Source organism: Pseudochaenichthys georgianus, chromosome 22 (genome assembly GCF_902827115.2).
Source record: "Pseudochaenichthys georgianus chromosome 22, fPseGeo1.2, whole genome shotgun sequence".
In the NCBI taxonomy this organism is placed as follows: Eukaryota; Metazoa; Chordata; class Actinopteri; order Perciformes; family Channichthyidae; genus Pseudochaenichthys; species Pseudochaenichthys georgianus.
The window spans coordinates 31,727,450-31,743,066 of NC_047524.1; the positions used below are offsets into that span (position 1 = coordinate 31,727,450).

General features: G+C 46.9%; 1 protein-coding gene across 1 annotated transcript in view; it reads right to left on the reverse strand.

Moving 5' to 3' along the window:
- Positions 1-1,290: 1,290 nt before the first annotated feature.
- atp10d (ATPase phospholipid transporting 10D) overlaps positions 1,291-15,617 on the reverse strand; it is a 61,273-nt gene continuing 46,946 nt past the window's right edge. The window contains 13 exon segments of the mRNA XM_071207264.1: positions 1,291-4,413; positions 4,593-4,780; positions 4,881-4,985; positions 5,343-5,423; positions 5,788-5,979; positions 9,291-9,416; positions 10,655-10,731; positions 11,483-11,675; positions 11,677-11,769; positions 12,949-13,133; positions 13,697-13,821; positions 14,122-14,230; positions 14,311-14,944. Coding sequence (XP_071063365.1) covers positions 4,233-4,413; positions 4,593-4,780; positions 4,881-4,985; positions 5,343-5,423; positions 5,788-5,979; positions 9,291-9,416; positions 10,655-10,731; positions 11,483-11,675; positions 11,677-11,769; positions 12,949-13,133; positions 13,697-13,821; positions 14,122-14,230; positions 14,311-14,944 — 2,289 coding nt within the window. The 3' untranslated portion in view covers positions 1,291-4,232.

Sequence of the window (15,617 nt, forward strand, 5' to 3'; positions counted from 1 at the left end):
TCATGGATTTACATGGATTTGTAGTCTTTCTAGTTGCGTATTTTTCATAGTCTTATATTTCAACAGTTTTAAGACAAACTGTGACTTTTTTGACATGGAAATTATTTTTTAAGATTGACAAACATCATATGTGTAATTCGTGGCACAATTCAAACGGGATCGAAAGATAAGTTTTCTCTCTTCATTGATTTCAATACATTATTTTTCAGAAATAAGGTCCCATGGACCGGAAGATGGGCGTGACTTCACCACTCTATAGTGAAGGAGTGAACGTGTTCAACTTAGTCAGACACGCCTATTAGAGGCAGTGGTCGAATGTAAGTGTGAGTGTAAGTACTTTTACTTAAGTACTTGTACTTTACTTGAGTATTTTTTATTGTATGCTACTTTATACATTTGCTCACCACTACATTTTGTGAGCAAAGTTGTACTTTTTACTCCATTACATTTTTTTAACCTATTTAGTTACTTTGCAGAATTATACGCTATCATATATTATTAAACGTTAAGCTAACTAATTGTAGATAAAGTAATACAAAAAAACCCACCTTTTCTTTTAGTGAAGTAATGAAAACATTAATTACCAATCATTTTTATACAATAATTTAAAAGTATATGGTGCCTAAATTATAGCCATTCTGCATATCAAGAACTTTTATTTTTGCCACTTAAAGTACATTTGTATGCCAAATACTTGTACTTAGGTACATTTTGAATTCAGGGATTTTAATTGTAACTGAGTATTCATATTATAGTAGTATTTTTTTCACACTGTAGTATTAATATCAGTATGGTACATTTACTCAAGTACTGTACTTAAAGGTGGGGTATGTCATTTATTTCAGAAACACTTTTTGTTATATTCCATGGAATGCTCTTAACATCCCGATAGCAATGAATATATGAAATACTTTGACAATAAATACAGCCGTAGTTCTGTAAAAAGCACGACCAATCATCTGAGCCGGCCCGGCTAAAGTAACTGGATGGCCTACCTGCCTGTCAGCCTTCCATCTGTGCACAAATTTACCTCGTGCCCTCATTGGTCATGTGCGCGTTCGTGTGTGTTGGGGGAGGGGCTCTGTGAGGAAGTCTGAAGGAAGAGGCAGATTTGTTTCGGCTGCTACTTTCAAATTCTAGCGCACTCGAGCTGGTTTCTCCAAAATTACATACCCCGCCTGTAAGTAAATATTTTTGAATACTTCTTCCACCTCTGTCGAGAGGAAATACTTATTTATAAAAAGTGTTATTTTCATGTTTATGAAATATGAAACAGGCCCACTTACAGGACTTATTTAACTCCTTTTATTTATAAAAAAGCAACTTTCAAATCACATTTAAGCATTTGGATGAAACCAAAAAGGGGAGAGAACCATGTAGACCTACATTAACTTGTAGATTGATTGTACTGGGGGGGCCATCCTGGGGCCAGTTATTTTATTAGAGGGGCACATTTGAGCTGGACAAAATATACATTTTAAGTTTAGTTCAGTTACAGAATTGGTGTAAATAACTCAGGTAATTTTTTTTAATAAATTACAATTATAAAAACTAAACTAAACACATTGCCACATATTTGGCACTGTCTTTGCCGCAATGCTATCAAAGATGGTATTACCAAAGATTATTTTGGAGGGGGGCCACAGGGGGGTCCCAGATTTGACAGGGGCACTGGCCCCTGTTGGCCCCCTCACCAATGCCTCTAACCAAGTGTCTATCACTACTCTAAGGTTTTAGACCATTAGCATTCCATCCACGCCTGTGGGTGAGACATGCACACTGTGTCCGCGGCACATCCACACACTAACTTAGTGATAGTTATTGTTGCTTTGTGTGTGCGTGACCTGTCTTATTCTCCTGCTCAGATCATCACCTGCCGCCCTCTGCAGGTCCTCCACCAGCATCATTATTCCCTCCAGCAAATCCTCCTGAACACAATGTCACGTCTCCACTCTCTACGGAGATTACAATACCACACATTTCCTTCTTTAACTTCAATCCTCTGTGACTGCACATGGGTCCTCGATTCTCTGGTTACAACACAAAGACGCCATATGTTGATGTGTGAATTCTTCCAAAACTGCTTTTATATCATTGATCACTTGCTGATATTAAATGTTAAACATGAAACACAATACGATGTGAAAATTACATTTGACATGTGGTGAATTGGACTCCATGTGTGCCTCTATCGTGTGAATGTATAAAAGAAGTCTACACGTACATTACAAACCAAAAGGGTTGACAAGGGTACACGAATCTGAAGAACTGTTCTCGCACTGAAACTCTTGAGGCGTACCAGGAGGGTCAGGTTGATGTTCTTCATTTGGTTGAAGGTTATTTAATCTAAGATGGTCTTTGTTCGAATTGAGAAATGATGGCATTTCATATCAAATGTACAACAGCCCTGTCACATCTCACATGCCTGTCGAATGTCGTGCACCTTACATCAGTAATAACCTTTTGACATTATACAGATGTTGATGTATCATTCCAGGAATCAACCCGTTTCCACCATTACTAATTCTAACACAATATCTGACAATATCTGTTCGCCTCTAGAGGTTAAACACAACATAACTTACCCTGCCCTTTCAAAAGGAATCACTGTATTTCTTGCAACCTTGTTAGCATGTTTAACTTTAGTTAGGATGTAAATAAACCACTATTTCAATACGGGTTGAAATATTACAAATATAAAACTAATGTAAGGGAGCTGTTGTTTGAAGAAACACAGTGTTCTATTTCTATATGCAGGGCAACTTGTGGCCCCACGCCAAGTTATATGACGAGGCCCTCTGTGTCACGAGCGTCGACAGGGGGGGGGTGAGGCCCCCTCCGCGAGGTGAGGCCCCACGCAGTCTGCCTGTAGGGAGGGGCCCTGTCTATATGAATCTACCAACAGGTAAGTTTGAATGTTTTAAAGAAAAATGTGAAAAATATAGTGAGTGCCCGAAGATGACAACATAACAGACAATTACGATGTGACATGATTTAGCCTGTAGACAATATGGCTATGAAACTAAATAAAATGTAGGCTATTGCTAAAGTTAGCTAATGTTGAGGAAACGTAAGCTAGGCAGCAAGCTATTAAAATAAATGAGAAAATGTAGGCTACTGTGAACTTTAGCTAATGTTGAGAACATGTATGCCAGCTAGCTAACTAGTTGGTTAAACAGTATGGCAACAAAAGTATCTTTCACACATTTACTGCGCTTGGTACTCTGTTGCTCAAAGAGTGAGCCGCTATGAATATCCCAAAGTACATTCCAGCGCTGTCCAATGTTTTACTTTGAACCAGAGTGTACTTGGGCCCTTGGAGCATTTACGAATGCAGCCTTAAAGAGGAAGGACACGTGTTTTGGTTGACAGCAGTTAGTTGGATTTTCGATTTTATCAAATTTGTATAGTTTAAGAACGTAGACACACAGCTAACTTTAGCCACATGCTACCTGCGCACCACCACAATGCAATGAGAAATTAAACACAAAGTCGGTTATCTCCAGCAGCGGCTTCAGTGCCAGATGTTCCTCTCAGCAGTTGATTGACCAGAGCTCCAATACATATTAACTTACATTCATAGGGGACACACAGCACTCACTGGGATGCTAGTGCTACATGTCAACCAGTATGATAGCATTATCAGTGCCATCTGTTACAACATAATTAAATCTCATTGCAGCTAAATTCTGATTCATAGTTGTTCATTTCTCATTCTATAATAGTTATCTGAAACATATACAGCGAAACAGTGATGTGACTCATATCATACATTCTGGTTCTGATCACTGCACATGCATTTAGTGAACTCTGCATACTGTACCACGTCTGATAAGAAACTAAAGAAACACTGTGTCATATTTATTATATGACACAGTGTGAAGTTTGGTCAAAGTCATTTATGAAACATGTCAGAAGATTCATGATTCTACATGTCACGGCTCACAGACTGTCTTCAATACAACTTGGTGAGATATTAAACACACACTCATCTGAAATGTGAGTGAAGAATGTGTCCAATGTTCTTTTAAATGATCTTTGCCAAAGTTATTTGGTTGCTTGCATGGAGCAACATGATCATTGTTCAATAAACAACTGGTGAGTGGAGGTCACTTGATTATCATTACATCCAGCATGTCTTCTGAACTGTCGGCTCTGTGTGTGTGCGTGCGTGCGTGTGTGCGTGTGTGTGTGTGTGCGTGTGTGTGTGTGTGTGTGTGTGTGTGTGTGTGTCAGGACACTGTGTCTGAGCAGGGCTCCAGGCCCGGGTTGTCTGCACACACTGGCAGCCTGTTTTTGGGCCGGCTCTGATTCCAGCGCTGCCTTTTCCTCCAGTAATTCCCAGAATCCTCTCTGTCCGTCTGAGCAGCGGGGGAGGGGTGTAACGTGTTGAACAGAGCTCGGAGCAGCAGCCTGCAGGGGAGAAGTGGACCAACAGGTATATTACGATATGAAGAAAGATTGAAGATACTGACTGCACTTTAGCTGTCTGTAACTTAGCGATGCTGACGTGCAGTGGGGTTAATATGTCGAGATGTATTCAGTCTGCAGTGTGTAGTGTGTGATGGTGTGTGTATGTGCAGTGTGTGTACCTGGGTATCAGCGCTGTCACCGTGGTCAGGGCACATATGATGTAGAAAGGTGGCTCAGACATTTGGAGTGTCTCCACCCCCAGAGGGTTGGTGGGGGGGCTGCAGGTCACACAGAACAAACCCAAGAGCAGCACAAAGCCGAAGTAGGAGGCCGCGCTGAGCAGCCACACCAGCGCATGGATCCACGTCTGCAACACACACACCTCATGTCACACACTTCCATTCTTTGCTTTCCGTACAGAACACCAAACAATGAACGACTGGAGTGGCAGCTGGGGAGTGTCTGACCAGGGTGGGGCTCTCGATGACTTGGTGCAGCAGGATGATGAGGAGGGCGGAGGCGTTGATGGGGGAGCCGAAGGAGAGCACACTGACGCTCGACCCGGCAAACGCCTGGAAATCACAACAACTTTTACATTTAAACTATGCTTACAGTCATGGCTTATAAGCACACTCAACACTGCAGGTTTACATATCTACGAGGTATAGGTGTAATGTGAAGCAACATTAATTCATTATTCACCTCACCACCTCACTCTCTGCTTTAAAACAAGTGTACAAACGGGCACATTTTCCTGTCAAGTTTGTTTTTATTAATCAAAATGTTGAGTGGGAAGTTGTGTACTGTACTGTACTGTACTGTTGTGTACAGAGGTTATAACCCCTGCGTAGGAGACCCTTGCCCACCATGTAAAGAGCGGCAAAGGAAGTACATATTTGACATGCCACGAGGGTTGACATTGTACTCACACAGTAAGGCACAAAGAAGCAGACGAGGCTTTGGTAAAAGGCATCCAGGACTGTGACCCAGAACATGCGGGGAACAGAGACCTGCAGAGAAACACAACATGGCTTTGAAGCAGAGCATCTTTTCTGCAATGTTCCAAAATGTTAAGGAAAAATCCCATTGCTTTTTGTTGAGGGAACTTCTTGTCTGACCTACAAAGATACATGAACACAGCACCAGTGTACTAGGTCTCTGAGAAGCCATCGATATGAGGTTCAGCGGGTGTGCCATAACCGGTCCTTCCTGTGGAGATCACTCCTCTCTCTCAGCTCTAACTGAGTCATTGCAAGGCCAGTTATTTATATAGCACTTCTCAACGCAAGGCAATCCAAAGTGCTTTACAAAGAATGAAAGACATATTGTAGGAAAACATTTGATGAAACAGTTGTTGTTTGTGTGTTCAGTCACCTTGGAGGCGCTGTAGAGCTGGGGCCGCTGCATCAGGGTGTGTGCGGCAGTGTGTCGGTCCAGCACGCCGCAGAGGAGAGGAGGCACGGAGGTGAAGAGCAGGTTGAAGAGGATGAGCACCCAGGCGTTGGTCATCACGCTCCCAGAGAAACCACAGAAGAACTGATACCAGAACAGCAGATTCACAAACATCTGCAACGCACATGGACACGATATGAACGAGGAGTTGATTGCAGTTAACATGGTGTACGAGCAGAACCAGGGCTGGGAGGGTTGCTTTGGAAACGTGCCTGACTACTGAATACATGGCTCTGAAAGTAATCAGATTCCGAACACAGTTACCTGTCTTAAAACGTATTCAGATTACTTTTAGAATACTTTTGGAATACTTTATTTCCCCCTAACATATGGGTATGTGTTGGGGAACAGGAGACACTTATTTGACTGTTTTAATGGCTTATCAAGAACTCCAACACGACATCTTGGTGTCATTCTGGACAGCTCCCTCTCATCTGCACCCCACATAAACAACATCAACCGGACTGCATTCTTCTCCAGACTCCGCCCTGTCTCAGCACTGAAGTCCTGGTCCATGCATTCCTCACATCCCGTATTGATTATTGTAATACCGTGCTCTCAGGCCTTCCCATCAAACTTCAAATCATTCAGAACTCTGCTGCCCGGATCATCCCCCGCACCAAGTCCTCTGCCCACATCCCCCGCACCAAGTCCTCTGACCACATCCCCCGCACCAAGTCCTCTGCCCACATCCCCCGCACCAAGTCCTCTGACCACATCCCCCGCACCAAGTCCTCTGCCCACATCCCCCGCACCAAGTCCTCTGCCCACATCCCCCGCACCAAGTCCTCTGCCCACATCCCCCGCACCAAGTCCTCTGCCCACATCCCCCCGCACCAAGTCCTCTGACCACATCCCCCGCACCAAGTCCTCTGCCCACATCCCCCGCACCAAGTCCTCTGCCCACATCCCCCGCACCAAGTCCTCTGACCACATCCCCCGCACCAAGTCCTCTGCCCACATCCCCCGCACCAAGTCCTCTGCCCACATCCCCCGCACCAAGTCCTCTGCCCACATCCCCCGCACCAAGTCCTCTGCCCACATCCCCCGCACCAAGTCCTCTGCCCACATCCCCCGCACCAAGTCCTCTGACCACATCCCCCGCACCTAGTCCTCTGACCACATCCCCCGCACCTAGTCCTCTGACCACATCCCCCGCACCAAGTCCTCTGACCACATCCCCCGCACCTAGTCCTCTGACCACATCCCCCGCACCAAGTCCTCTGACCACATCCCCCGCACCAAGTCCTCTGACCACATCCCCCGCACCAAGTCCTCTGCCCACATCCCCCGCACCAAGTCCTCTGACCACATCCCCCGCACCAAGTCCTCTGCCCACATCCCCCGCACCAAGTCCTCTGCCCACATCCCCCGCACCAAGTCCTCTGCCCACATCACCAAGTCCTCTGACCACATCCCCCGCACCAAGTCCTCTGACCACATCCCCCGCACCAAGTCCTCTGACCACATCCCCCGCACCAAGTCCTCTGCCCCACATCCTCCGCACCAAGTCCTCTGACCACATCCCCCGCACCAAGTCCTCTGCCCACATCCTCCGCACCAAGTCCTCTGCCCACATCCCCCGCACCAAGTCCTCTGACCACATCCCCCGCACCAAGTCCTCTGCCCACATCCTCCGCACCAAGTCCTCTGACCACATCCCCCGCACCAAGTCCTCTGACCACATCCCCCGCACCAAGTCCTCTGCCCACATCCCCCGCACCAAGTCCTCTGACCACATCCCCCCCACCAAGTCCTCTGACCACATCCCCCGCACCAAGTCCTCTGACCACATCCCCCGCACCAAGTCCTCTGACCACATCCTCCGCACCAAGTCCTCTGCCCACATCCTCCGCACCAAGTCCTCTGCCCACATCCCCCGCACCAAGTCCTCTGCCCACATCCCCCGCACCAAGTCCTCTGCCCACATCCCCCGCACCAAGTCCTCTGCCCACATCCCCCGCACAAAGTCCTCTGACCACATCACCAAGTCCTCTGACCACATCCCCCGCACCAAGTCCTCTGACCACATCCCCCGCACCAAGTCCTCTGCCCACATCCTCCGCACCAAGTCCTCTGACCACATCCCCCGCACCAAGTCCTCTGCCCACATCCTCCGCACCAAGTCCTCTGCCCACATCCCCCGCACCAAGTCCTCTGACCACATCCCCCGCACCAAGTCCTCTGCCCACATCCTCCGCACCAAGTCCTCTGACCACATCCCCCGCACCAAGTCCTCTGACCACATCCCCCGCACCAAGTCCTCTGCCCACATCCCCCGCACCAAGTCCTCTGACCACATCCCCCGCACCAAGTCCTCTGCCCACATCCTCCGCACCAAGTCCTCTGACCACATCCCCCGCACCAAGTCCTCTGACCACATCCCCCGCACCAAGTCCTCTGACCACATCCCCCGCACCAAGTCCTCTGCCCACATCCCCCGCACCAAGTCCTCTGCCCACATACCCCGCACCAAGTCCTCTGACCACATCCCCCGCACGAAGTCCTCTGACCACATCACCCCGTCCTCATCGGCTACCTGTAACATACCAATAGACTTTAAAACCCTCCTGCTCACATTCACAGCCCTCCACCACCTGGCCCCCACCTATCTGGCTGACCTCCTACCCCCTCTCGCTCCCTCCACTCCTCCTCTGCTGGCCAGCTAACTGTCCCCACTCCCGCCTCAAAACCCACCAGTTCAGATCAGCCTACTCACTGTAGTGCTCCATGTCTCCTGTTTCCCAACATGTCCCTGTTATAGTCCTTTTGTACCGTCTTAAACCTTTCCTTAGAATATTTTATGAATTGTAAGGTGTCCTTGGGTGCTTTGAAAGGCACCTCTAAATTATATTATTTTCAATCAATTTGCTTAAAAAGGGAAGGTTTGATATTGGCCTGTAATTATTCATTATGGTTTTGTCTAGGTTATGCTTTTTTAGGAGAGGTTTAATTACTGCAGTTTTCAGGGCCTGCGGAAATACACCTGATTGAAGAGACTTGTTTACTATGTGAAGTATATCTGAGGCCAAGCAATGAAAAACAGTTTTGAAAAATCCAGTCAGGATGATGTCGAGGCTACAGGAGGAGGAAAGAAATATTCTCTCTGTTGTTCCTGATCTGTGGCGAAGGTAACTTCACTGTCACTGTGGACTGACGGCTTCGGGCCTTGTAACATTGCACATGTGGTTTGGTTTGGGGGTGTTTGGTGTTTCAGCCAATCACTTCAGAGACATGTTTTGTACATATATATGAGACCTATAATATAGTGTTGAAAAAGAGTATAATAGGGGACATTTAAATCATGCGAGTAAAATATTTGGATTGTTCATATCCAGTATTTCTGAGAATAGAGTTATTGTGCAACTTCCCCTACTGTTCGTCTCCTAACATTAAAAAACATGACTTCTGAAAATAACTCGCACCACATTCTTGTAGATGAAGTAGAGGATCATGTTTGCGAGTCGAGCGTAGCACCAGTGACCGTGGACCAGCAGCAGCTTCCTCAGGTGCTTGAACCTGGAGATCGCAAAGTCACTGGACATCACCGCCTGGGGAACGACACACAGAGACAACACATGACCAAACAAACATGTTGCAGCTGCTTCTTCTATGACCCAAACAAACATGTTGCAGCTGCTTCTTCTATGACCCAAACAAACATGTTGCAGCTGCTTCTTCTATGACCCAAACACACATGTTGCAGCTGCTTCTTCTATGACCCAAACAAACATGTTGCAGCTGCTTCTTCTATGACCCAAACACACATGTTGCAGCTGCTTCTTCTATGACCCAAACAAACATGTTGCAGCTGCTTCTTCTATGACCCAAACACACATGTTGCAGCTGCTTCTTCTATGACCCAAACAAACATGTTGCAGCTGCTTCTTCTATGACCCAAACAAACATGTTGCAGCTGCTTCTTCTATGACCCAAACAAACATGTTGCAGCTGCTTCTTCTATGACCCAAACACACATGTTGCAGCTGCTTCTTTTCATACAGCTGTCGGTGACTCCAATTCAAAAGTGATTATGGTTGTTTTAGGGTAGCGAAACAGGGATGACAGCAAGGGGGGGCATCATGACATTTGGTATCCTTCCTGCATGTATGTGTACTCAGTTTGGGGGGCTCTAGCGAACTATCTTTGATATAGCTGTCATGGATTGCCATAATAATTCCCTTAGATCTTAGATCAGCTAACTCCCTTGGAATTGGTCGGTTTTATTGTTTTGCGATCTTTATCTTATTCCGTTTTGCTTTTATAACTGTTTTGTAATATGTGTTACTCTTATTGATTTGTACTCATTGTTATTGTTCTACTGTATCTTATCTTGCTCTGTAAAGCACTATAGGATGCATCATGCATGGAAGGTGCTACATAAATAAAGTTATTGTTAAAAACAAAAGTGATGATCCTCACATGACTCAGGAATGTGAAGTGGGACTGACATGAACGTTGATGTCTATAATTGTCTTCTCCCTCTGCTTATGTGAGCACGTTTTAAGTTGTTATCTTTTCCATTTGATATAGCTGTCCTCGGGTTAGGGTTAGAGTGTTAGGTTGATAACCGGGAAACAGGGACTACCCAGATCGGAAGTTACCTACTGTAACTCCAGCTTCTATGAGTATAGGCGTGGCCCTCTCAGGCTATCGCTATTGGGTAATCCCCTGCACACTAGTTAGAAACTAGTTTTGAGATGTTTTATTAAACAGTAAGAAGCAGTAGATTACTGGCAGAAAGAAGCCCCCCTGAGTCTGTCATAAAGACGTGAAGTGAAGTCCTCACCTGCATCCCCTCCTGTCCAGAGATCCCGATGCCCACGTCAGCCACCTGGATCATGCTCACGTCATTGGCTCCATCACCTGGTTGAACCAAACACTCATCACATTTAGGTACAAAGAACATCACATCATTTAAGATGTGATCCAGTCGGCCTACAGTCATCTGATTGAAAGCTTATGTCCTGGTATTGACGGCCTGATAATATCTGACTGAGTCGTGCTTATAGCTGAGGGATAGTTTAAAATAGACTTTAAGGGAATCTTTCATTTACAAAGAACAAGGTTAATCTTCCCAGTGCTATTCAGAGGTGGGAAGTAACCAAGTAGATGTACTCAAGTACTGCACTTAAATACAATTTTGAGGTGCTTGTACTTACTTGAGTATTTCCATTTAATGCTACTTTATACTTCTACTCCACTTCATTTAAAAGGAAAACATAATAATTGTACTCCACTACATTTGTTTTACAGCTCTATATACTCTGAACGCAATGCATAAACTAGTGGATTAACTCGTCACAAAGTGTCAGATTATTTAACTATTTTACAAAAAGTCAATCAGAACTTTGTCTACTCGAGTAAAATGCTACTTGTTGCAACAACATTATCTAGAAATGTCACATATATAAATATAATTGTATACACACATAAAGGCCAATGATTACTTTTACTTTTTATACTTTAAGTACATTTTGCTGATAATACTTTTGTATTTTTACTTAAGTAAGATTTTAAATGCAGGACTTTCACTTGTAATGAAGTACTTTGACAATAATGTAGTGGTACTTGTACTCAGGCAGAGCATCTGAGTTCTTCTTCCACCTGTTCTTACCCACGGCCAGGGTCATGACGGCCAGCTGGTCCCGGACCAGCCGCACCACCTGGCTCTTCTGCAGCGGGCTGGACCTGCAGCAGAGCAGCGCCTTGCAGCTGCAGCTCAGCAGCAGGAAGTCCTCCTTCAGGTCGTCCTGCAGGGCCCAGTCCAGGGTCCGGCCGTCTATCACCAGGATGAAGCCCGCCCCCCCCGCCTGACCCACACTTTCCAGGACTCCCTGCTGCAGGTACCCCACTGTGATCCACTTCCCGCTGGAGCTCCAGGAGTAAGGCTGCACATGCATCCTGACGAGGACAGAACCCATCAGCACTGTAGCACACACACAGAGTGCACATACTCACACATATCGTGATGCACGACAATGTAAGTTCTTTGCCACCATTATGTCCCACATGCAGCATTTCATATTCTAATGTGCGCCTTCAGTACGTACAAATTAAATATTGAATGGTAATGTCTTTGCAGCATCCTTACTTTTTGATTTTGTAACTTAATGGTTGACAAAGTCCAATAGGATAAAAGTGTTACCTATTTATGTTATTTGAATTAAATGCATTGATATTTTTCTCTTCAAGCAAAACGTAGACGTTTGAAAGCAGTAGTGAGCAAGTCATCATGTCGGCCTCCTGTTGGCAGCCCTCCAGCGACGGCGCTAATCATTCCTTTGGAACTTGATCAAATGTATTTTCTCACTGTTTCAGATTCAGTAATCGGATCATTATTTTGGGTAATATTTGAGTCTTTAACTGAACGTGTGTTATTTTAGGCGGGAAGAGAGGAGGTACATCGCTAGCTTCACATTACATTCAATTACATTTCATTTCTCTGACGCTTTTATCCACTGCAACTTAAAATAAGGCCGATCAACCATAAAGGTACAAACTCAGGAGCAAGTGCAGATATATTTGCTTCAAATGGGCCGACCCATTAAGAGCACTGGTTTCAAATGGGCCGACCCATTAAGAGCACTGGTTTCAAATGGGCCAACCCATTGTAGGAGCACTGGTTTCAAATGGGCCAAGGCTCAAATGGAACGCGTGTTCTTTTAGTCTGCGACGGAAGAAATGTAGACTTTCTACTGTTCTCAAATCAACGGAGAGCTCGTGGAAGTTTGCTTTTGACTTCGTTTTATTAGATGTTAGCTTTTAAACCCTAATAACCACGAAACTGATGTTAGCATAGACGACAATGCAGCATGACTTTTACTCACAACACATCTACTAGTAGGGTTAAAGCGTACTGACAGCTACCGTGTGGATCAGAATATACACTAACTGACATTGCTGAAACTATATAAATCAATCATATCCACGACTTGTCATTCAGACTCAAGTTTAAACTTTCCTCATTAAATCCAGCACACATGCTGATCACCTGCCACCCCCCGCCTGCCACCCCCCGCCTGCCACCCCCGCCTGCCACCCCCCGCCTGCCACCCCCGCCTGCCACCCCCCGCCGCTGACCTTGCTCCCACAGCTGGCTGTCAGCAGCTGGTCGTTGGGACCCAGCAGTTTGCAGGCGTAGGCGATGTTGACGGCTGTTTCCTTTTTGTCTCCAGTGAGGATCCACACTTTGATCCCAGCTTTCTGAAGAGCTTCTATCGTCTCCGGGACTTCTTCCTGCAGTCTGTCCACGATGCCTGTGCTGCCTGGACACACACACACACACACACACACACACACACACACACACAACACACACACCACACACACACACACACACACACACACACACACACACACACACACACACACACACACACACACACACACACACACACACACACACACACACACACACACACACACACACACACACACACACACACACACACACACACACACACACACACACACACACACACACACACACACACACACGCAAATAACTGTAAGTCACTGTAGTCCGACACATGTAAATGATTCCGGTCCTATTGTCCAGTGAACATTACTTCCTGTCAGCACATTTGTAAGTGCATCACAAATATGCTGAGTAGACAGTACATCAACAATGGGAAGCCAGTGCTCTGACGGTATAGATATATTGTTACCATATATAAAGCCGACTGGAATGACTTGTCGTAGGAGTTACAGCAGAGAGGTGCGTAATATGTGTTTGCATCATGCACACTTCTGTTGACGCGACCTGATGATGTCATTCTTGTTATATAGCGTTCCTCTCAGTTCTGTTCAAGCTGCGTCCGTGTCTCACCCAGCAGAGTGAGGCTGCTCTCCAGCCTGAGGGCAGACTCCGTCAGCAGCTCCTCCCTGCTCTCGATGCTGCTCTCTGCGCGCAGCTGCCCCTTCAGCCACACCTGGTACTCCTCTTCCTCCAGCACCCTACACACACACACACACACACACACACCACACACACACACACACACACACACACACACACACACACAACACACACACACACACCCACACACCACACACACACACACACACACACACACACACCACACACACACACACACACACACACACACACACACACACACACACACACACACACACACACACACACACACACACACACACACACACATTCCATTATAGTAAATAATGTGTGAGAAAATGTTTAAGATCATTTTTAACGAACAAAGTGATTGTGTTCGGCCTTCCTGAGGCGATACCTTCTTGGCGATGCAGAGTGTGCGCAGGCCTTCTCTGGCGTAGCTGTCCAAGTGGTTTTGGGTTTGCTCTCTGACGTGTCTGCAGATCTCCTGCGCCTCAGCTGCACCTGAACACACCAGAGGGACACGTTGCTGTTACACCCGTCAGGCAGAGGCCAAGCAGTTCAGCTCCCACTCGGGTAACAACCTGTTGGTGCCCCCGTCAGGTCCATGATGGCGGAGTCGGCTCCCTTGGTGTAGACCACCACCTGTCCTGTGAGCGGGTGGCGGACCACCACGGACATCTTCTTCCTGTCTGAGTCGAAGGGCAGGATGTGGAGCAGGGGGACGGACAGGGAGCCCATCCCAGGCAGATCCACCGTCAGGCTCTCTGCCGAGCGGCCCCTCAGGGTGCAGCAGTACGCCTGGGCCGCGTGGACCAGGGCCGCCTCGTCCGGACTCTCCGCCTCGTACAGCAGCTCTTCATCAGCCTCACTCTTACAATCCTCTTCTCGGGTCAAGTCCTCCGCATCCTGCCTGGCCCCGTCATCATCCTTTGCCTCCCTGCCAGCCGTCTGTCCGGAGTTCCCTTCCATGACTCTAGAAGATAGGTCCGGTTTAGGGCCCAGGCCGGAGGTCTCCAGGGTGCCGTCCAGGCTTGATTCTGACTCGTCCATGGTGCTGTTACTGGGGGCAAACATCCGGTGGGCGAGGCTGTGGGGGCTGGCTTTGGTCTGGGGAGGGGAGAGGATGGAGAGGGCTGAGAAGGGAGAGAAGCTCAGGCGCTGGAACATCGTCTTGATTTCCCCCAGGGACTTGAGAGGGGTCTGCTCTCCACGCACCTGCAGGAACAAGACAACACAGAGAATCAACTTATGTGAGAGATCTGAAACATGTCCAGGCCCCTCCCCTCACGTCCTTCCTCAGCCAATCCAAAACAGATGAATTAACACCCATGGGCGTCATTTCCACTGGGGACCGTTTGTGTCCCCCCACTTTCAAATGTGTTTATTCTTTATACGCCCTGCTCTGTGGACGCGTGCACGCTACCAGGTCTCACGTGCACTCACTGAATGATGAGCACAGCAATGAATAGAACTTGTCAATGTGGAAGACGAGTCTACGAGAGAGTACTCCTGCTAAAGGACAAGTCCATACAAAGACAGTAACTGCTGGAGGACTGGTCTACAAAGAGCATTGCTGCTAGGCAACAAGTGTACGGTAACGTCCACACCCTGCCCTTTCCCTTTGAATGGGGTGACGTCACGCTTCGCCGAACTGCATCGAGTTGCTCGCTTCAAAAGTAGAGCAATGTTCTACTTTTGAAGCTTCGACGGAAGCGTCAGCCAATCAAATCATATGCAGTACAAGCTCTAGCCAATCACACCGCGCTTGTGTGTCCGGGTGGTAGATTCATGTGATTGGTTGTTGGTCCAGCTTCAGACAGTATACAGGCTAACGTGAACCCAGCCATATACCCAAGTGAAAGTACAACGAGTACACATTGAATCTTGT